This window comes from Tachyglossus aculeatus, chromosome X5 (genome assembly GCF_015852505.1).
Source record: "Tachyglossus aculeatus isolate mTacAcu1 chromosome X5, mTacAcu1.pri, whole genome shotgun sequence".
NCBI classification, from domain to species: Eukaryota; Metazoa; Chordata; class Mammalia; order Monotremata; family Tachyglossidae; genus Tachyglossus; species Tachyglossus aculeatus.
In genome coordinates, this window is record NC_052097.1 from 11,804,964 (window position 1) to 11,827,714 (window position 22,751).

At 48.6% G+C, this 22,751-nt stretch overlaps 1 protein-coding gene across 1 annotated transcript in view; it reads left to right on the plus strand.

Moving 5' to 3' along the window:
• The window catches only part of DAPP1 (dual adaptor of phosphotyrosine and 3-phosphoinositides 1), a 39,222-nt gene that overhangs the window by 14,085 nt on the left and 2,386 nt on the right, over positions 1-22,751 (plus strand). The window contains exons 2-8 of the mRNA XM_038769292.1: positions 3,326-3,448; positions 5,713-5,846; positions 15,331-15,461; positions 18,722-18,769; positions 18,950-19,012; positions 20,620-20,705; positions 22,249-22,336. Of these exons, the coding sequence (XP_038625220.1) occupies positions 3,326-3,448; positions 5,713-5,846; positions 15,331-15,461; positions 18,722-18,769; positions 18,950-19,012; positions 20,620-20,705; positions 22,249-22,336 (673 nt within the window). The remainder of the gene's footprint in view (positions 1-3,325; positions 3,449-5,712; positions 5,847-15,330; positions 15,462-18,721; positions 18,770-18,949; positions 19,013-20,619; positions 20,706-22,248; positions 22,337-22,751) is intronic.

The following is a 22,751-nucleotide window of genomic DNA, read 5'->3' on the forward strand; positions in this document are numbered from 1 at the left end:
CTCTGTCTCCCCCTTCTAGACTGTGAGCCCGCTGTTGGGTAGGGACTGTCTCTATGTGTTACCGACTTGTACTTCCCAAGCGCTTAGTACAGTGCTCTGCACACAGTAAGCACTCAATAAATACAATTGATTGATTGATTGATTGATTGATTGAGACTGTGAGCCCCACGTGGGACAGGGACTGTGTCTAACCCAAACTTCTTGTAACAATAATAATTATTATTACGGTATTTGTTAAGAGCTTACTATGTCACAGGTGCTGTAATAATGATAATAATAATGATGGCGTTTATTAAGCGCTTACTATATGCAAAGCACTGCTCTAAGCGCTGGGGAGGTTACAAGGTGATCAGGTTGTCCCACGTGGGGTTCACAGTCTTAATCCCCATTTTACAGATGAGGGAACTGAGGCACAGAGAAGTGATTTGCCCAAAGTCACACAGCTGACAATTGGCGGAGCCGGGATTGGAACCCATGACCTCTGACTCCAAAGCCCGGGCTCTTTCCAAGCGCTGGGGTGGTTATAAGTAAATGGGGTTGGATACGGTCCCTGTCCCACATAGAGCTCAGAGTCTAATTCCCCATTTTACAGATGAGGTAACTGAGGCACAGAGAAGTGATTTGCCCAAAGTCACACAGCTGACAATTGGCGGAGCCGGGATTGGAATCCAAGACCTCTGACTCCAAAGCCCGGGCTCTTTCCAAGGGCTGGGGTGGTTATGAGTAAATGGGGTTGGATACGGTCCCTGTCCCGCATAGAGCTCAAAGTCTAATTCCCCATTTTACAGATGAGGTAACTGAGGCACAGATAAGTGATTTGCCCAAAGTCACACAGCTGACAATTGGCGGAGCCGGGGTTTGAACCCAAGACCTCAGACTCCAAAGCCCGGGCTCTTTCCAAGCGCTGGGGTGGTTATGAGTAAATGGGGTTGGATACGGTCCCTGTCCCGCATAGAGCTCAGAGTCTAATTCCCCATTTTACAGATGAGGTAACTGAGGCACAGATAAGTGATTTGCCCAAAGTCACACAGCTGACAATTGGTGGAGCCGGGGTTTGAACCCAAGACCTCAGACTCCAAAGCCCGGGCTCTTTCCAAGCGCTGGGGTGGTTATAAGTAAATGGGTTTGGAGATGGTCCCTGTCCTGCATAGAGCTCAGAGTCTAATTCCCCATTTTACAGATGAGGTAACTGAGGCACAGGAGAAGTGAAGTGACTTGCCTAAGGCCACAAATGGAGGAGTCAGGATTAGAACTCATGTCCTTCTGATCCCAGGCCCTTGCTCTATCCACTACACCGTGCTGCTTGTATCCACCCCAGAGCTTAGTACAGTGCCTGGCACACAGTAAGTGCTGAACAAAAATTATTATTATTATTATTATTATCATTATCATTATTATCATTATTATTATTATCATTATTATTATTATTATTATTATTATTATGCGGGCTACTCTCGGGCTACAGGCTTGTTTCGTCCAAAAGAGGAAATGGAGCCAAGAGAGTGTGTCCCTCGTTCGCTCATTCAGGAAATACAGAATTAGAAAAGAGAGCTAGCTTTAAAGGCCCTCCCCTTCTGGAGACGTGGCTCTGGCTTTCAGGGCAGAGCCGACGTTTGGGCCCGATAATAACAATGATGGCATTTGTTAAGCGCTTACTACGTGCGAAGCACTGTTCTAAGCGCTGGGATGACCACTTCTGTGTAGACGCGTGGACAACTCAGCCTCGGCCCTCTTCCGTAGCGCTTGGTTTCCCTCTGCGTTTCGGGTAGACGGCCCTTCGGGGGTTGGGGGCGTCCCTACAACAACCGGTGCCCATCTGGATTCATTCATTCAATCGTATTTATTGAGCGCTTACTGTGTGCAGAGCGCTGTACTAAGCGCTTGGGAAGTACTAGTTGGCAACATATAGAGACGGTCCCTACCCGACAGTGGGCTCACGGTTTAGATGGAACAGAACCCCCGTGCCATCTGAAAACAATCAGTGGAAAAGAGCCCGGGCTTTGGAGTCAGAGGTCGTGGGTTCAAATCCCGGCTCCGCCAACTGTCAGCTGGGTGACTTTGGGCAAGTCACTTCACTTCTCTGGGCCTCAGTTCCCGCATCTGGAAAGTGGGGATTAAGACCGCGAGCCCCCCGTGGGACAACCTGATCACCTTGTAATCTCCCCAGCGCTTTGAACAGTGATTTGCACATGGTAAGCGCTTAATAAATGCCATTATGATTATTATTATTCCTCCAACTGCGCCTCGATGAGAAGTGGCGAGGCTTTTTAGACTGTGAGCCCACTGTTGGGTAGGGACTGTCTCTATATGTTGCCAACTTGTACTTCCCAAGCGCTTAGTACAGTGCTCTGCACACTAAGCGCTCAATAAATACGATTGATTGATTGATTGGTTAATGGAAAGCGCACGGGGATGGGAGTCAGCAGAGCTGGGCTCTAATCCCAGCTTTGTCGCTTGCCCGCTGGCTAATAATAATAATAATAATGATGGTATTTGGTAAGCGCTTACTATGTGCCAAGCGCTGTTCTAAGCGCTGGGGTAGATACAAGGTCATCAGGTTGTCCCACGTGGGACTCACAGTCTTAATTCTTCATCTTACAGATGAGGTAACAGAGGCACAGAGAATAATAATAATAATAATAATGGCATTTATTAAGCGCTTACTATGTGCAAAGCACTGTTCTAAGCGCTGGGGAGGTTACAAGGTGATCGGGTTGTCCCACGGGGGGCTCACAGTCTAAATCCCCATTTTACAGATGAGGTAACTGAGGCACAGAGAAGTTACTGTGAGCCTACTGTTGGGTAGGGACCGTCTCTATATGTTGCCAACTTGTACTTCCCAAGCGCTTTTTGAGTAAGCGCTCAATAAATACGATTGATTGATTGATTGATTAAGTGACTTGCCCAAAGCCACACAGCTGACAGTTGGTGGGGCTGGGATTCGAACCCATGACCTCTGCCTCCAAAGCCCGGGCTCTTTCCATCGAGAGAAGCGACTTGCCCAAAGTCACCCAGCTGATAAGTGGTGGGGCCGGGATTAGAATCCACGACCTCTGACTCCCAAGCTCAAGCCGCTAGGCCGGGCCTCTTCTCTTAATGGCCTTGGGCAAGTCATTTCGCTTCCCCGAGCCTCAATTTCCCCGACTGTAAAATGGGGATCCGATCCCCGCCCTCCCTGCTCCTCCTCCTTTGCCCCGGGTGAGGCAGGGATTGTGTCCGACCGGATTATCCTGTATCCCCGCCGCCGCCAGCTGACAGCCCATTCCCAAGACTTGGAAACGCGCACTTTTCCTCGGATGACATCCCTTCCGCCTCGTCTTTCCAGATGGTATCATGGCAACCTGAGCCGCCACGCGGCCGAAGCCCTGCTCCTCTCCAACGGGCAGGACGGAAGCTACCTCCTCCGAAACAGCAATGACCGGACCGACGTCTACTCGCTGTCAGTGAGGTGCGGGAAAAAGGCCGATCCTTGGAAAACCCCGAAACGGCCACGGGGGCGAGAGTCGGGAATGCCCTGGAAGCCGGAAGGAAGCACCGGGAATCCCCAAACCACCTCCTCACTGGGCCTGGCTCTTGACCTTCCTGGCTCTGATCCCTGGATCACGTCTGGAAATTCCCCGATCCCACCAGGCCGCAGCCCACCCTGATTCCAAACCCTCTTCCTGCTGAAGAGTTGTAATAATAATAATGATGGCATTTAGTAAGCGCTTACTATGTGCGAAGCACCGTTCTAAGCACTGGGGAGGTTACAAGGTGATCAGGTTGTCCCACGTGGGGCTCACAGTCTTCATCCCCATTTTACAGATGAGGGAACTGAGGCCCAGAGAAGTGAAGTGACTTGCCCAAATAACAATAATAATGATGGCATTTATTAAGCGCTTACTACATGCAAAGCACTGTTCTAAGCGCTGGGGAGGTTACAAGGTAATCAGGTTGTCCCACGGGGGGCTCACAGTCTTCATCCCCATTTTACAGATGAGGGAACTGAGGCCCAGAGAAGTGAAGTGACTTGCCCAAATAACAATAATAATGATGGCATTTATTAAGCGCTTACTACGTGCAAAGCACTGTTCTAAGCGCTGGGGAGGTTACAAGGTGATCAGGTTGTCCCACGGGGGGCTCACAGTCTTCATCCCCATTTTACAGATGAGGGAACTGAGGCCCAGAGAAGTGAAGTGACTTGCCCAAATAACAATAATAATGATGGCATTTATTAAGCGCTTACTACGTGCAAAGCACCGTTCTAAGCGCTGGGGAGGTTACAAGGTGATCAGGTTGTCCCACGGGGGGCTCACAGTCTTCATCCCCATTTTAGAGATGAGGTAACTGAGGCCCAGAGAAGTGAAGTGACTTGCCCACAATAATAATGATGGCATTTATTAAGCGCTTACTATGTGCGAAGCACCGTTCTAAGCACTAGGGAGGTTACAAGGTGATCAGGTTCTCTCACGGGGGGCTCACAGTCTTAACACCCATTTTACAGATGAGGGAACTGAGGCCCAGAGAAGTGAAGTGACTTGTCCAAAGTCACCCAGCTGACAATTGGCAGAGCCGGGATTTGAACCCCTGACCTCTGACTCCAAAGCCCGGGCTCTTCCTGCTGTACTTTCCAAGCACTTAGTACAGTGCCTGGCACACAGTAAGCGCTTAACAAATACTATTATTATTATTATTATTATTATTATTATTATGCCGGCTACTATCGGACTATAGGGAGTCAGCATTTAACAAGTACCTCTATTAGAGAAGCAGCATGGCTCAGTGGAAGGAGCCTGGGCTTTGGAGTCAGAGGTCATGGGTTCAAATGCCGGCTCTGCCAATTGTCAGCTGGGTGGCTTTGGGCAAGTCACTTCACTTCTCTGGGCCTCAGTTCCCTCATCTGCAAAATGGGGATTAAGATTGTGAGCCCCCCGTGGGACAACCTGATCACCTTGTAACCTCCCCAGTGCTTAGAACAGTGCTTTGCACAGAGTAAAGCAGCGTGGCTCAGTGGCAAGCCCACGCTTTGGAGTCAGAGGTCATGGGTTCGAATCCCAGCTCCTCCACAAGTCTGCTGCGTGACCTTGGGCAAGTCACTTCACTTCTCTGAGCCTCAGTTCCCTCAGCGGTAAAAATGGGGATTAAGACTGTGAGCCCCACGTGGGACAACTTGATCATCATCATCATCATCAATCGTATTTATTGAGCGCTTACTATGTGCAGAGCACTGTACTAAGCGCTTGGGAAGTACAAATTGGCAACATATAGAGACAGTCCCTACCCAACAGTGGGCTCACAGTCTAAAAGGGGGAGCCAGAGAACAAAACCAAACATACTAACAAAATCAAATAAATAGGATAGATATGTACAAGTAAAATAAATAAATAATGATCACACTGTATCAGCGCTTAGAACAGTGTTTTGCACATAGTAAGCGCTTAACAAATGCCATCATTATTATTATTATTATAGTAAGCGCTGAACAAATACCATCACCGTCATTATTATTTCTGTCTTCATGGCCCTGACTGTAGCCACTATTCATTCAGTCGTTCGATCGTATTTATTGAGCGCTTACGGTGTGCAGGGCACTGGACTGAGCGGTTGGGAAGGCTCGAAGTTTGCCCTAGGCCCCGCTGTTTCTCTTTCCTGCGTAATCCTCCGCTTCTCTTCGCAAGGGGCGAGCCCGCTATCGGCCGTGTAACCGCGGGTCTGTGCTTTCCCTCCCTCCAGGGCCAAGGAGTCGGTCAAACACTTCCACGTGGAGAACGTCGGGTCGTCCTATAAGTTTGGCTTTAACGAGTTCGCCAGCTTGAAGGACTTTGTCAAGCATTTCGCCAACCAGCCCCTAATTGGGAGTGAGACGGGTAAGTCATCCGGCCTGGACGGTTGGTGAGGAGGGTCTTTCTGGACGGGAGAGAATCAATCAATCAATCGCATTTATTGAGCGCTTACTGTGTGCAGAGCACTTGGGATGTACAAGTCGGAGAAGCGGCGTGGCTCAGTGGGTAGAGCCCCGGCTTCGGAGTCGGAGGTCGCGGGTTCAAATCGCGGCCCCGCCGCTTTGTCAGCTGGGTGACTTTGGACAGGTCACTTCACTTCTCTGTGGATGAAGACCGTGAGCCCCCCCGTGGGACAACCTGATCACCTTGTATCCTCCCCAGCGCTTAGAACAGTGCTTTGCACATAGTAAGCTCTTAATAAATGCCATTATCATCAGTCTCTTTTAGACTGTGAGCCCACTGTTGGGTAGGGACTGTCTCTCTATGTTGCCAACTTGGACTTCCCAAGCGCTTAGTCCAGTGCTCTGCACACAGTAAGCGCTCACTAAATACGATTGATTGATTCTCTGGGCCTCAGTTACCCCATCTGTAAAATGAGGATTATTCATTCATTCATTCAGTCGTATTTATCGAGCGCTTGCTGTGTGCAGAGCACTGTACTGAGCGCTTGGGAAGTCCAAGTTGGCAACATATACCCAACAGCGGGCTCACAGTCTAGAAGTCTAGATTAACGCTGTTCGCCCTGTAACCTCCCCAGCGCTTAGAGCGGTGCTTGGCACATAGTAAGTGCTTAATAAATGCTATTATTATCATTATTATTATTATTTCAAAGGAGTGACAGAGTAACTGCTTGGCGCACAGTAAAGCGCTCGATGAATCCGCTTGATTGGGTGAGCATATTTGAAAGCAGTGGGAGAGGGAATAGTTGGGGAAGGAGGGAAAGGGCAAGCACTTTGGTAAGGTGGGAAGGGATGGGGTGGGTCCCCACGGCTTAGCACAGTGCCTGGCACATAGTCAGCGCTTAATCAATCAATCAATCGTATTTATTGAGCGCTTACTGTGTGCAGAGCACTGTACTAGGCGCTTGGGAAGTACAAGTTGGCAACATATAGAGACGGTCCCTACCCAACAGTGGGCTCACAGTCACCGGGGAGGTTACAAGGTGATCAGGTTGTCCCATGTGGGGCTCACAGTCTTAATCCCCATTTTACAGATGAGGTAACTGAGGCCCAGAGAAGGGAAGTGACTTGCCCAAAGTCACCAAGCTGACAGTTGGCGGAGCCGGGATTGGAACCCACGGCCTCTGACTCCAAAGCCCGGGCTCTTTTCCACCGAGCCGCGCTGCTTCCCTAGGCTGCGAGCTCATTGTGGGCACCGAACGTCACTGTTTATTGTTGTGCTGTACATTCCCAAGCGCTTAGGACAGTGCCGGGCACACAGTAAGCACTTAATCCATACGATTGAAAGAATAAATGAAGGGTGAAGGGGATGACCATTTATTTATACTCTAGCCATGACTCCGGGCCCTGGGAATTAAGAGCTTAGCCATTTTGGCATCACTCCGGGGGGAATTACGGAGCAATGGTGTGGATATTCCCTCCACTTCAGAGAAAGGTCAAACCTACTGAAGGTTTGCCATGGTGGGGAGGTGGGGGTGGATTTGAGTAGAGATTCAGAGGCCACAATTTGCAATCCAATCCATCGATCTTAGTTATTGAGATCAAGGTACGGTGAGTAACGAAGCGTGTGGGTTCACAATCAATCAAGGCTATTTACTAAACACCTATGGAGGACACAGCACTTTCCTAAGCACTTGAGAGAGTAGAGCAGAAACAAGGGCCACATTCCCTGACCCCAACGAGCTCACGGCTAGTGAGGAAGACAGGCAAAAATTGATTTACAAATAGTAGCAACCGGAGGAGGAACGAGGATATTATCAGGGAAAAGTACAAATCGATGCGCCGAATAAATGAATATCCAAGTTGATAAGAATTTAAATTTCCCCATGTGTCGAGGCCCAGCCTGGGGGGGAAATGGATTCTGACAATCTGTTTGAGAGAGTAGAGCAGAAACAAGGTCCACATTCCCTGACTCCAATGAGCTCACGGCTAGTGAGGAAGACAGGCAAAAATTGATTTACAAATAGTAGCAACCGGAGGAGGAACGAGGATATTATCAGGGAAAAGTGCAAATCGATGCACCAAATAAATGAATATCCAAATTCATAAGAATTTAAATCTCCCCGTGTGTTGAGGCCCAGCCCGGGGGGGAAATGGATTCTGACAATCTATTTGAGACAGTAGAGCAGAAACAAGGTCCACGTTCCCTGACCCCAACGAGCTCATGGCTAGTGAGGAAGACGGGCAAAAATTGATTTACAAATAGGAGCAACCGGAGGAGGAACGAGGATATTATCAGGGAAAAGTACAAATCGATGCGCCGAATAAATGAATATCCAAGTTCATAAGAATTTAAATTTCCCCGTGTGTTGAGGCCCAGCCTGGGCGGGTAAATGGATTCTGACAATCTATTAATCAAAGCAGCGTGGCTTGGTGGAAAGAGCAAAGGCTTGGGAGTCTGAGGACATGGGTTCTAATCCCGCTCTGCCACTCGTCAGCTGTGTGACTTCTTTGTGATTCAGTTACCTCATCTGGAAAATGGGGATTAAGACTGTGAGTCCCACGGGGGGCAACCTCCCAGTGCTTAGAACAGTTCTTGGCACACAGTAAGTGCTTAACAAATACCAACGTCCGTGATATTTATTGAGCATCCGTTGTGTGCAGAACACTGTACTGAGCCTTTGGGAGAGGACAAATCAATAGCATTGGTAGATACGATCCCTGCCCTTGAAGTTTACAATTGGATACAGATAAATGACAGTCTCTAAATACGTTTCTCCTTCGGCTATTTTATTCCAGTAGCTCATAGAAACAGACAGTTTGAGCTTTTTAATGCCACAGAGACATTTGACTTAAAAATGGACAAAATTACCTTTTCTCAGCATCCGACATCTGTTGGACCCAGATATTGAGCAGCAAACTGGAATGAATATATAACAAATTACAATCAATCAATTGTATTTATTGAGCGCTTACTGTGTGCAGAGCACTGTACTAAGCGCTTGGGAAGTACAAATTGGCAACATATAGAGACGGTCCCTACCCAACAGTGGGCTACCAAATTATACGGGCAGTAAATTTTCTGGAATGAATAATACAGCACTAAAGTATCTCAGTTGAGAAGGAGGATGAATTAATGAACGGATTGTTTGCCAATTAACACCCACGTTTTTGTCCTCTCCAATCCCTCCGCTTTCAATATGAAACATTGTGGTTTTTCTAAAGGGCTTAGGAAGCAACAATAATAATAATGATTTGGGTCTTTGTTACGTGCTTACTCTGTGCCAGGCGCTGTACCGAGTGCTAGAGTGGATACGGGCAAGTCGGGTTGGATGCTAAGTACACCGTAAGCGCCCAATAAATACTGTTGAATGAATGAATGAATGAATTAATGAATGAATGAATGAAAAAGAACACAGGCCCTAAGATGCTTAGGCCCGCTGCTTCCTGGCAATAATTTTTAACGAGGTGAATTCAGGTAAAGCCCCTCTCGAAGATGTTTCGTTCTCCCTCCGAACATGCTCTCCTGTAACTCAGCCGGCCTTCTCCGGGCCATGTGCTCCCATTAATCACGGCCCCGGGGCCCAAAGAGGTTCTGCTGATGGTAACCGGAGAGCGCTCCCATTTCCACCCACAATCGACTCTCCCTAGCTCTCAAAGCCTAATCGTTTTCCCGGTCGTCGGCAGTGGGTCAAAACTCCGATTCCTTGGGCGGTTTCACCTTGGAAAGTTCAAGGGAGGGATGGATTTCCTGGCCCGGGCGCGGTTTCCCAACGTGCTCTGGGGGCCGGAGAAGGTTTTCCTCTCTCGGGGCCGGGGACAGGTGGTCCTCGGCTCTCCCGGCTCCTGGCCCGTCCCTCCCGGGCCTGCCAGTAGCCGCCGTGGCAACTGCCTAAGCACCTCTTGAGCGAGGCCAGGGAGAGTGGGACAAGGAGGGGAAAAGACAGTGATCCCAAAATGTCCCATTCCATAGGAATCAGCTAAGGATCAGCTAAGGCCTCCTCCAGGAGGCCTTCCCAGACTGAGCCCCTTCCTTCCTCTCCCCCTCGTCCCCCTTTCCAACCCCCCGCCTTACCTCCTTCCCTTCCCCACAGCACCTGTATATATGTTTGCATATATTTATTACTCTATTAATTTATTTAACTTGTACATATCTATTCTATTTATTTTATTTTGTTAGTATGTTTGGTTTTGTTCTCTGTCTCCCCCTTTTAGACTGTGAGCCCACTGTTGGGTAGGGACTGTTTCTATATGTCGCCAACTTGTACTTCCCAAGCGCTTAGTACAGTGCTCTGCACACAGTAAGCACTCAATAAATACGATTGATTGATTGATTGATTGATTAAGGATATTCAGCCTCGGAGAGCAGCGGGCCCGTGGCTAGCCTGGTCTCTGGGCACAGCGCACGCTCAGCAGACACGAGGACTTCCATCCGATCGTATTTATTGAGCGCTTACGGTGTGCAGAGCGCCGTACTGAGCGCTTGGGAAGTACAAATTGGCAACATAACTTGCTACTATTTGTCAACCCGTTTTTGCCTGTCTTCCTCACTCGCCGTGAGCTCGTTGGCGTCAGGGAATGCGGACCTTGTTCCTGCTCTACTCTCTCAAACAGATTATCAGAATCCATTTCCCCCCCAGGCTGGGCCTCAACACACGGGGAGATTTAAATTCTTATGAATTTGGATATTCATTTATTCGGTGCATCGATTTGTACTTTTCCCTGATAATCTCCTCGTTCCTCCTCCGGTCGCTACTATTTGTCCATCCGTTTTTGCCTGTCTTCCTCACTCACCGTGAGCTCATTGGGGTCAGGGAATGCGGACCTTATTTCTGCTCTACTCTCTCAAACAGATTATCAGAATCCATTTCCCCCCCAGGCTGGGCCTCAACACACGGGGAGATTTAAATTCTTATGAATTTGGATATTCATTTATTCGGTGCATCGATTTGTACTTTTCCCTGATAATCTCCTCGTTCCTCCTCCGGTCGCTACTATTTGTAAATCAATTTTAGCCCGTCTTCCTCACTAGCCGTGAGCTCGTTGGGGTCAGGGAATGTGGACCTTGTTTCTGCTCTACTCTCTCAAGTGGTTGGGAAAGTGCTGTGTGAATTATTATTCATTCATTCGATTGCATTTATTGAGCACTGCACTAAGCGCTTATTACTACTACCACCACTGCTATTACTAATAACTGTGGCATTTGTTGAGCGCTTACTATGTGCCAGGCACTGAACTAAGCGCTGGGGTAGATACGTGGTGGTTGAATTGGACAGAGTCCCTGTCCTGCACGGGGCTGGCAATCTTAATCCCCATTTTCCAGATGAGGCAACCGAGGCTCAGAGAAGTGAAGCGACTTGCCCACGGTCACACAGCAGACAAGAGGCAGAGCCAGGATTAGAACCCAGGACCTTCCGACTGACAGGCCTGGGCTCTATCCACTAGTCCAGGCTACCATCTATACTATAGTATATACTATACTACTACTATCATGAAGCAGAGTGGTTTAGGGGAAAGACCCCGGGCTTGGGAGTCTGAGGTCATGGGTTCAAATCCCGGCTCCGTCACTTGTCAGCTGTGTGACTTTGGGCATGTCACTTGACTTCTCTGTGCCTCAGTTCCCTCATCTGTAAATGGGGATTAAGACCGGGAGCCCCACGTGGGACCACCTGATTACCTTGTATCTACCCCAGCGCTTAGAACAGATCTTGGCACGTATTAAGCGCTTAAAAAATGCTATCATTATTATTATTATTATTATTATTAAAATGGGGATTAAGACTGGGAGCCCCATGTGGGACCACCTGATTACCCTGTATCTACCTCAGCGCTTAGAACAGTGCTTGGCACGTATTAAGCATTTAATAAATGCTATTATTATTATTATTATTATTATTATTAAAATGGAGATTAAGACTGGGAGCCCCACGTGGGACCACCTGATTATCTTGTATCTATCCCAGGGTTTACAACAGTGCTTGGCACGTAGTAAGCGCTTAATAAATGCTATCACCATTACTATTATTATTATTAAAATGGGGATTAAGACTGGGAGCCCCACGTGGGACCACCTGATTACCTTGCATCTACCCCAGCGCTTAGAACACTGCTTGGCACGTAGTAAGCACTTAATAAATGCTATCATTATTATTATTATTAAAATGGGGATTAAGACTGGGAGCCCCGCGTGGGACCACCTGATTACCTCGTATCTACCCCAGCGCTTACAACAGTGCTTGCACGTAGTAAGCGCTTAATAAATGCTATCATTATTATTATCATTATTAAAATGGGGATTAAGACTGGGAGCCCCACGTGGGACCACCTGATCACCTTGTATTTACCCTAGCACTTAGAACAGCGCTTGGCACATAGTAAGCACTTAATACATGCTATTATTATTATTAAAATGGGGATTAGGACCGGGAGCCCCACATGGAACCACCTGATTACCTTGTATCTACCCCCTCATTATTATTATTAAAATGGGGATTAAGACTGGGAGCCCCACGTGGGACCACCTGATTACCTCGTATCTACCCCAGCGCTTAGAACAGTGCTTGGCACGTAGTAAGCGCTTAATAAATGCTATCATTATTATTATTATTAAAATGGGGATTAAGACTGGGAGCCCCACGTGGGACCACCCGATTACCTTGCATCTACCCCAGCGATTAGAACGGTGCTTGGCACGTAGTAAGCGCTTAATAAATGCTATCATCATTATTATTATTATTATTATTATTAAAATGGGGATTAAGACTGGGAGCCCCACGTGGGACCACCTGATTACCTTGTATCTACCCCACCGCTTAGAACAGTGCTTGGCACGTAGTAAGCGCTTAATAAATGCTATCATTATTATTATTCAAATGGGGATTAAGACTGGGAGCCCCACGTGGGACCACCCGATTACCTTGCATCTACCCCAGCGCTTAGAACAGTGCTTGGCACATAGTAAGCGCTTAATAAATACTATCATCATCATCATTATTATTATTATTATTATTAAAATGGGGATTAAGACCGGAAGCCCCACGTGGGACCACCTGATTACCTTGTATCTACCCCAGCGCTTAGAACAGATCTTGGCACGTATTAAGCGCTTAATAAATGCTATCATCATCATCATCATCATCATCATTATTATTATTATTATTATTATTATTAAAATGGGGATTAAGACCGGGAGCCCCACGTGGGACCACCTGATTACCTTGTATTTACCCCAGCGCTTAGAACACTGCTTGGCACGTAGTAAGCGCTTAATAAATGCTATCATCATTATTATTAAAATGGGGATTAAGACTGGGAGGCCCACGTGGGACCACCTGATTACCTTGTATCTACCCCAGCGCTTACAACAGTGCTTGGCACGTAGTAAGCACTTAATAAATGCTATGTTTATCATTATTATTATTAAAATGGGGATTAAGACCGGGAGCCCCATGTGGGACCACCTGATCACCTTGTATCTACCCCAGAGCTTAGAACACTGCTTGGCACGTAGTAAGCGCTTAATAAATTCTATCATCATTATTATTATTATTATTAAAATACACATTAAGACTGGGAGGCCCACGTGGGACCACCTGATTACCTTGCATCTCCCCCAGCGCTTAGAACAGTGCCTGGCACGTAGCAAGCGCTTAATAAATGCTATCATCATTATTATTATTATTATTAAAATGGTGGGGATTAAGACTGGGAGCCCCACGTGGGACAACCTGATTTCCTTGTATCTACCCCAGCGCTCAGAATAGTGCTTGGCACGTAGTAAGCGCTTAATAAATGCTATCATTATTATTATTATTAAAATGGGGATTAAGAGTGGGAGCCCCACGTGGGACCACCTGATTATCTTGCATCTACCCCAGCGATTAGAACAGTGCTTGGCACGTAGTAAGCGCTTAATAAAATGCTATCATCATTACTATTATTATTATTAAAATGGGGATTAAGACCGGGAGCCCCACGTGGGACCACCTGATTACCTTGTATCTACCCCAGAGTTTAGAACACTGCTTGGCACGTAGTAAGCGCTTAATAAATGCTATAATCATCATTACTATTATTTTTAAGATGGGGATTAAGACCGGGAGCCCCACGTGGGACCACCCGATTACCTTGTATCTACCCCAGCGCTTAGAACACTGCTTGGCACATTATAAGCGCTTAATAAATTCTATCATTATTATAATTATTATTGAAATGGGGATTAAGACTGGGAGCCCCACGTGGGACCATCTGATTTCCTTGTATCTACCCCAGTGCTTACAACAGTGCTTGGCACATAGTAAGCACTTAATAAATGCTATCATCATTACTATTATTATTAAAATGGGGATTAAGACTGGGAGCCCCACGTGGGACCACCTGATTACCTTGTATCTACCCCAGCGCTTAGAACACTGCTTGGCACGTAGTAAGCACTTAATAAATCATCATCATCACTACTGCTATTAATATTGTTACTACTATTATGCCTGCTCTATTACTATTATTATTATTATTAATCTTAATAATTATTCATCTTAATCCCCATTTTAATAATAATAATAATAATCATGATAGCAATTATTAAGCACTTACTATGTGCCAAGCACTGTTGTAAGCGCTGGGGTAGATACAAGGTAAGCAGGTGGTCCCACGTGGGGCTCCCAGTCTTAATCCCTATTTTAATAATATAATATAATATATAACTATATGTATATAGTTAGTAATATAGTATATAGTATAGTATATGCATATACTATTATATAATATAGTTATATTATATATATTATATAGTTATATAATATATAACTATATATATAGTTAGTGATATAGTATATAGTATAGTATATGTATATACTATATGTATATAGTATATATATAGTATATAGTATATGTTGCCAGCTTGTACTTATATGTTGCCAACTTGTACTTCCCAAGCGCTTAGTACAGTGCTCTGCACACAGTAAGCTCTCAATAAATACGATTGATTGATTGATTGATCTAGTACAGATAGTAGCATGGCCTAGTGGATTCTAATGCAGAATTCCGGGTTCTAATCCCGGCTCCGCCACCCGTCAGACGGGTGACCTTGGGCCAGTCGCTTCCCTTCTCTGGGCCTCGGTTACCTCATCTGTAAAACGGGGATGAAGACTGCGAGCCCCACGTGGGGCAGGGACCCTGTTGGATCCCAACTCCCAGATATCCACCCCGGCGCTCAGTTGGGTGAAGGGTCCAAGGCGGACGATGAATCGATCAATCCATCAATCGTATTTATTGAGCGCTTACTGTGTGCAGAGCGCTGGACTAAGCGCTTGGGAAGTCCAAGTTGGCAACATATAGAGACGGTCCCTGCCCAACAGTGGGCTCACAGTCTAAATATGAAGTGACCAGAGCGGCGGGCGAAGACCACGGCGGAGACTCACGTGTCTTTTCCCGCGTGCTTTCCCTCTCAGGCACCCTGATGATCCTGAAGCATCCTTATCCGTGCAAGGTGGAGGAACCGTCCATCTACGAGTCCGTCCGCGTCCACACGGCCATGCAGACCGGGAGAACCGAGCGCGACCTGCTTCCGAGCGCCCCTTCGGTACGGGACGCCCCCCTGCTCTCCCAAGCGCTTAGTACAGTGTTTGCGCGCGGCGTTCATTCAATCATATTTATTGAGCGCTTACTGCGTGCAGAGCACCGGTCTAAGCGCTTGGGATATTTATTTTATCTTGTTAGTATGTTTGGTTTTGTCTCCCCCTTTTAGACTGTGAGCCCACTGTTGGGTAGGGACTGTCTCTAGATGTTGCCAATTTGTACTTCCCAAGCGCTTAGTACAGTGCTCTGCACGCAGTAAGCGCTCAATAAATACGATTGATGATGATGATGATGACAAGTTGGACTGGAACGCCCGAGAGCAGGGGTCGTTTCGACCGCCGTCGCTGCAGCAGATTGGGAGTTTCTTGGACTCTCCCAAGTGCTTAATACTACTTTAATATAAATCAATCAATCAATCAATCAATCAATCAATCGTATTTATTGAGCGCTTACTGTGTGCAGAGCACTGTACTAAGCGCTTGGGAAGTCCAAGCTGGCAACATCTAGAGACGGTCCCTACCCAACAGTGGGCTCACAGTCTAGAAGGGGGAGACAGAACAAAACCAAACATACTAACAAAATAAAATAAATAGAATAGATAAATGACAGCTATATCCCACATAGGGGTTGCATTCTCAGTCATTCATTCATTCAATCGTATTTATTGAGTGCTTACTGTGTGCAGAGCACTGGACTAAGCGCTTGGGAAGTCCACGTTGGCAACATCTAGAGACGGTCCCTACCCGACAGTGGGCTCACAGTCATCGTCTCAGTAACTATGTCTAACCTGATTATTTTGTACCTATCCTGGGGCTTAGTACAGTGTTTGGCACATAGTAAGTTCTTTAAAAGAAAGTGTTTTCATGTGCAAATCAATCAATCAACTGAATTTAATAATAATAATAATAATAATGATAATAATAATAATAATAATGATGGGGGAAGTACAAATTGGATTGTAACTCCCGAGAGCAGGGGTCATTTCTACCGCCGCCGCCGCAGCAGATTGGGGGTTTCTTGTACTCTCCCAAGTGCTTAATACTACTTTAATACCAATCGTATTTATTGAGCACTTACTGTGTGCACAGCACTGTACTAAGCGCTTGGGAAGTACAAGCTGTCTACATATAGAGACGGTCTCTGCCCAACAGTGGGTTCACAGTCTAGAAGGGGGAGACAGAGAACAAAACCAAACATACTAACAAAATCAAATAAATAGAATAGATAAATGGCAGCTATATCCCACATAGGGGTTGCATTCTCATCCATTCATTCATTCATTCAGTCGTATTTATTGAGCGCTTACTGTGTGCAGAGCACTGTACTAAGCGCTTGGGAAGTCCACGTTGGCAACATCTAGAGACGGTCCCTACCCGACAGTGGGCTCACAGTCATAGTCTCAGTAACTATGTCCAACCTGATTATTTTGCACCTATCCTGGGGCTTAGTACAGTGTTTGGCATGTAGTAAGTTCTTTTAAAAAAAGCGTTTTCAGGTGCAAATCAATCAACTGAATTTAATAATAATAATAACGATGATGGGGGAAGGACAAGTTGGATTGGAACTCCCGAGAGCAGGGGTCGTTTCTACCGACACCGCCGCAGCAGATTGGGCGTTTCTTGTACTCTCCCAAGTGCTTAACACTACTTTAATATAAATCAATCGTATTTATTGAGCGCTTACTGTGTGCAGAGCACTGTACTAAGCGCTTGGGAAGTACAAGTCGGCAACACAGAAAGAAGTTAATCAGGTGGGACACAGTCCCTCACTCACATAGGGCTTTTGGATTCCTCTTTTTTTGTACTTTCCCAAGCGCTTAGTACAGTGCACTGCCCCCAGTGTGTACTCAATAAATCCTACTCCTGTTGTAAAATGCCCAAACCCCAGAATCCCGTCTCCTCTCCTCCATGCTAGACTGGAAGCTCCTGGAGAGCAGGAATAGCTCAACAGGACCTGGGTTCTAATCCCGCCTCGGCCACTCGTCTGCTGTGTGACCTTGGGCAAGTCACTTCACTTCTCCGTGCCTCAGTTCCCTCATCTGTAAAATGGGGATTGAGACTGCGAGCCCCATGTGGGATGGGGACTGTGCCCAACCAGATTATCTTGCCAGCTTGTACTTCCCAAGCGCTTAGTACAGTGCTCTGCACACAGTAAGTGCTCAATAAATAAATACGATTGATTGATCTTGTCAGCCCCCGGAGGGACAACTTGATCACCTTGTAACCTCCCCAGCGCTTAGAAGAGTGCTTTGCACATAGTAAGCGCTTAATAAATGCCATCATTATTATTATCTTGTATCTTCCCCAGCACTTAGTACAGTTCCTGGCACATAATCATTCGTTCATTCAATTGTATTTATTGAGCGCTTACTGTGTGCAGAGCACTGTACTAAGCGCTTGGAAAATACAATTTGGCAACAAATAGAGACGGTCCCTACCCAACAACGGGCTCACAGTCTAGAAGGGGGGGAGACAGGCAACAAAACAAGTAGACATAGGAAGCGCTTAAGAAATACCACAATTATTATTATTACTCAATAAATAGTACCGATTGATAATAATAATAATAATAATAATAATGATAATGATGATATTTGTTAAGAGCTTACTATGTGCCAAGCACTGTTCTAAGCGCTGGGGTAGATACAAGGCCATCAGGTTGTCCCACGTGGGGCTCACAGTCTTAACCCCCATTTTACAGATGGGGTAACTGAGGCCCAGAGAAGTGAAGTGGCTTGCTCAAGGTCACACAGCAGACAAGTTGCGGACTCACGTCCCACGTCCTCTGCTGGACTGACCGGACTGCATAGGAAAAGTGCCGCAGTCATGCCGGACGGAGATATTTTTTTTAATGGTATTTTTAATAATAATAATAATAATAATGGCATTTATTAAGCGCTTACTATGTGCAGAGCACTGCTCTAAGCGCTGGGGAATTTACAAGGTGATCAGGTTGTCCCACGTGGGGCTCACAGTCTTCATCCCCATTTTCCAGATGAGGGAACTGGGGCCCAGAGAAGTGAAGTGACTGGCCCAAAGTCACACAGTTGACAAGTGGCGGAGCCGGGATTTGAACCCATGACCTCTGACTTCAAAGCCCGGGCTTTTTCCACTGAGCCACGCCGCTTCTCTAAGAGCTTACTACGTGTCAAACAGTGTCCTAAGCGCCGGGGTTGGACCATTAGGGCGGTCAGTCCCTGCCCCAAAGCGTAAATAAGGAAATTAGACGGTCCTCACTTGTCTTCTCATCTGCTTGCTTGCCTAGCTGGGGACCAAAGAGGGGTATCTGACGAAGCAGGGTGGGCTCGTGAAGGTAAGGGACCCCAGTTTCCGCCTCTGGCTCTTCCCGGTTTTGGGAACGGCGGGTGGGATTCCCTCCCTCGGGCTCTTCCCGATGCGGGGAGCCTTCTTCGGCCTCCGCCCGGCTCGGGCCCTCGTTTGACTCTCGTCCCCGTCCGCGGGCGGCCGCGTGCTCGCGTCCGGATTCCCTCAGAGCTGGAAAACTCGGTGGTTCACGCTCAATCGGAACGAACTCAAGTACTTCAAAGACCAGATGGTGAGTGGCAGAGGGCGGGGGGCTTCGACACCCTCCTTCCCCGGCCCGGGCTGGGCTCTTAGCTGGACTCCCCAGGCCCCCGGGACCACCGAGGGATGTCCCACCCTGCGTGGCGAGGGGCAGGGTCGCAGCTGGGAGGAACCGGGGCCTAAAAATCGCAGAACCCGGGCCCTAATCCCGGCCCCGTGCCACCCTCCGCGCCTCCCTTCCCTCTTCTCCGCTATCCGTCCTCCCCTCCTGCTTCGACTGGAAACACCACGCGGGACGGGGAAAGAGCCCACGCTTAGGAGTCAGAGGTCACGGGTTCAAATCCCGGCTCCGCCACTTAGCTGGGTGACCTCGGGCGAGTCACTTCACTTCTCTGGGCCTCTCATCTGTGCAGTGGGGATGAATAGTAATAATAATGATGGCAGTTGTTAAGCGCTTACTATGCGCAAAGCACTGTTCTAAGCGCTGGAGGGGGATAAAATGTGATCAAGTTGTCCCACGTGGGGCTCACACTCTTAATCGCCATTTTACAGATGAGGTAACAGGCTCGGAGAAGTGAAGTGACTTGCCCAAGGTCACACAGCAGACTTGTGGTGGGGCCGGGATTCGAACCCATGACCTCTGACTCCAAAGCCCGGGCTCTTTCCACTGAGCCGCGCTGCTTCTCTATGAAGACTGTGAGCCCCACGGGGGACAACCCTGATCACCTTGTATCCCGCCCAGCGTCGAGAACAGTGCTTGGCACATAGTAAGCGCTTAACAAATATCAACATTATGATTATTATTATAATGGCATTTATTAAGCACTTACTATGTGCAAAGCACTGTATTATCTGATCGTGGTGGGCCTGCCGCAGTGCTCGGCACAGAGTGAGTGCTGAACAAATACCCAAATTCTTATTACCGTGAGAGGTTTCCTCGGCCCGGTCTGGTTTGGAGGAGACTCAAGCCAACATGTCTCCCCCATCCCCCCCGTGAATTCATTCAATCGTATTTATTGAGCGCTTACTGTGTGCAGAGCACTGTACTAAGCGCTTGGGAAGTCCAAGTCGGCAACATATAGAGACGGCCCCTACCCGACAGCGGGCTCACAGTCCAGAATGGCCGTGAATGGCCTTCCGCACTTAAAGAAGCAACGTGGCTCTGTGGGAAGAGCCCGGGCTTTGGAGTCAGAGGTCACGGGTTCAAATCCCGGCTCCGCCACCTGTCAGCTGGGTGACTTTGGGCGAGCCACTTGACTCGGTGACCTCATCTGGAATACGGGGGTGAAGACTGTGAGCCCCACGTGGGACAACCTGATCACCTTGTATCCCCCCGGCGCTTAGAACAGCGCTCGGCACATGGTGCTGTGCACTTGATAAATGCCATCATCATTATTATTATTATTGTCTTCTATCTCCCCCGGCGCTTAGAGCAGTGCTTGTCACTTAGTAAGTAGCCTTCTTCAGGAGACAAGAGGGATAACCCAGCCGCCCGACGGCTTTCGGAGCGCTTCTCCGCCACCCAGTCAGGCCGGGGCCCGGGCCCGGACTGTGGCTCTCTCCGGGGCTCGGACGGAAGCCGGGGGCTGCGGGAGGGCGGTGGGTGGCTACTGACTGGACGTCCCGCGGCCCTCACAGACCCCGGAGCCCATCCGCACCCTGGATCTCACCGAGTGCTCCGCCGTGCAGTTCGATTACACGCAGGAGAGGGTCAACTGCTTCTGGTGAGTTGGGGCGGGCCCATCGCGACTGTCCGACGGGCCCCGGTGCAGATCCTCCTCAGCAATCCCGCTGCAAATTCTGCCAGGGAGATCCCGATGTGAATCCCGTCCCGGAAGTCCTGGCGCAAATCCTGCCTGGAATAATAATAATAATAATAATGTTGGTATTTGTTAAGCGCTTACTATGTGCAAAGCACTGTTCTCAGCGCTGGGGTAGGTACAAGGTGATCAGGTTGTCCCACGAGGGGCTCACAGTCTTCATCCCCGTTTTCCAGGTGAGGGAACTGAGGCCCGGAGAAGTGAAGTGACTTGCCCAACGTCACCCAGCTGACAAGTGGTGGAGCCGGGATTTGAACCCATGACCTCTGACTCCAAAGCCCGGGCTCTTTCCACTGAGCCACGCTGCTTCCCCAAGGTCCCGGGGCGGATCCTGATGGGGAGGTCCCGGTGTAAATCCGGCCGGGCAGGTCTCGGTGGGAATCTTGCTGGGGAAGTCCCGGAGTGAATCCTGCTGGGGAGGTCGTGGTGAGAAGCAGCATGGCTCAGTGGAAGGAGGCCGGGGTTGGGAGTCAGAGGTCACGGGTTCTAATTCCGGCTCCACCACGGCAGCTGGGAGAGGCAGTGTGGCTCAGTGGAAAGAGCCCTGGCTTTGAAGTCAGAGGTCATGGGTTCATATCCCAGCTCTGCCAATTGTCAGCTGGGTGACTTTGGGCAAGTCACGTCACTTCTCTGGGCCTCAGTTACCTCATCTGGAAAATGGGGATTAAGACTGTGAGTCCCACGTGGGACAACCTGATCACCTTGTAGCCTCCCCAGTGCTTAGAACAGTGCTTTGCACATAGTAAGCGCTTAATAAATGCTATCATTATTATTATTATTGGGCAAGTCACTTCGCTTCTCCGGGCCTCAGTTCCCTCATCTGGAAAATGGGCACTAAGACTGTGAGCCCCATGTGGGACGACGTCATTACCTTGTATCTTCCCCAGTGCTTAGAACGGTGCTTGGCACATAGTAAGCGCTTAACAAATGCCATTATTAGAATGCTCCCAGGAGGTCCTGGTGCGAATCCTGCAGGGGGTGGTCCCAGTGGGAATCTTGCCGGGGAGGTCTTGGTGCGAATCCTACCAGGAGGTCCCGGTGCGAATCCTATCCAGAAGATCCCGGTGCAAATCCCACAGGGAGGGTCCCAGTGCGAATCCTGCTGGGGAAGTCCCCAGGGCCAATTCTGCCAGGGAGGGCCCGGGGCGAATCCCGTCGAGGAGGTTCCGGCACAGATCCCGCCTGGAAGGTCTTGGTGCGAATCCCACTGGGGACGCCCCGGTACAAATCCCGCCGGGAGTTCCGGGTGTGAATCCTACCCAGGAGGACCCAATGCAGATCCCGCAGGGAGGATTCTGGAGTGAACCCCTCTGGGGGTGGGGGTCCTATTTCCAGTCCTCTCTGCCCCCGTCCTCAGTTTCCCCGACGGCCTTCCGGGGCCCAGCGGGGCAGTCGCGGGGGGTCGGCGGGGAGAGACGATTCTCACCATCCTTCTCTTCCCCCACAGCCTCGTGTTTCCATTCAGGACATTTTATCTCTGTGCGAAGACTGGAGTAGAAGCGGATGAGTGGATTAAGATATTGCGGTGGAAACTGGTAAATCTGCGTTGGTTTCATTCATTCCAGTGTATTTACTGAGCGCTCACTGTGTGCAGAGCACTGTACTAAGCGCTTGGAAAGCACGAATCGGCTTGCCTGGGTCCTAGGGAGGCAGTGGAGAATGCAGGCCCAGGCTTTTCTTTCCGCTGCTGAGGAGAAAGAATCATAAAAAAAAAAAGAAAGAGGCAGCGTGGCTCAGTGGAAAGAGCCCGGGCTTTGGAGTCAGAGGTCATGGGTTCAAATCCTGACTCCGCCAACTGTCAGCTGGGTGACTCTGAGCAAGTCACTTCTCTGGGCCTCAGTTCCCTCATCTGGAAAACGGGGATGAAGACCGCGAGCCCCCCGTGGGGCAACCTGCTCACCTTGTAACCTCCCCAGCGCTTAGAACGGTGCTTTGCACATAGTAAGCGCT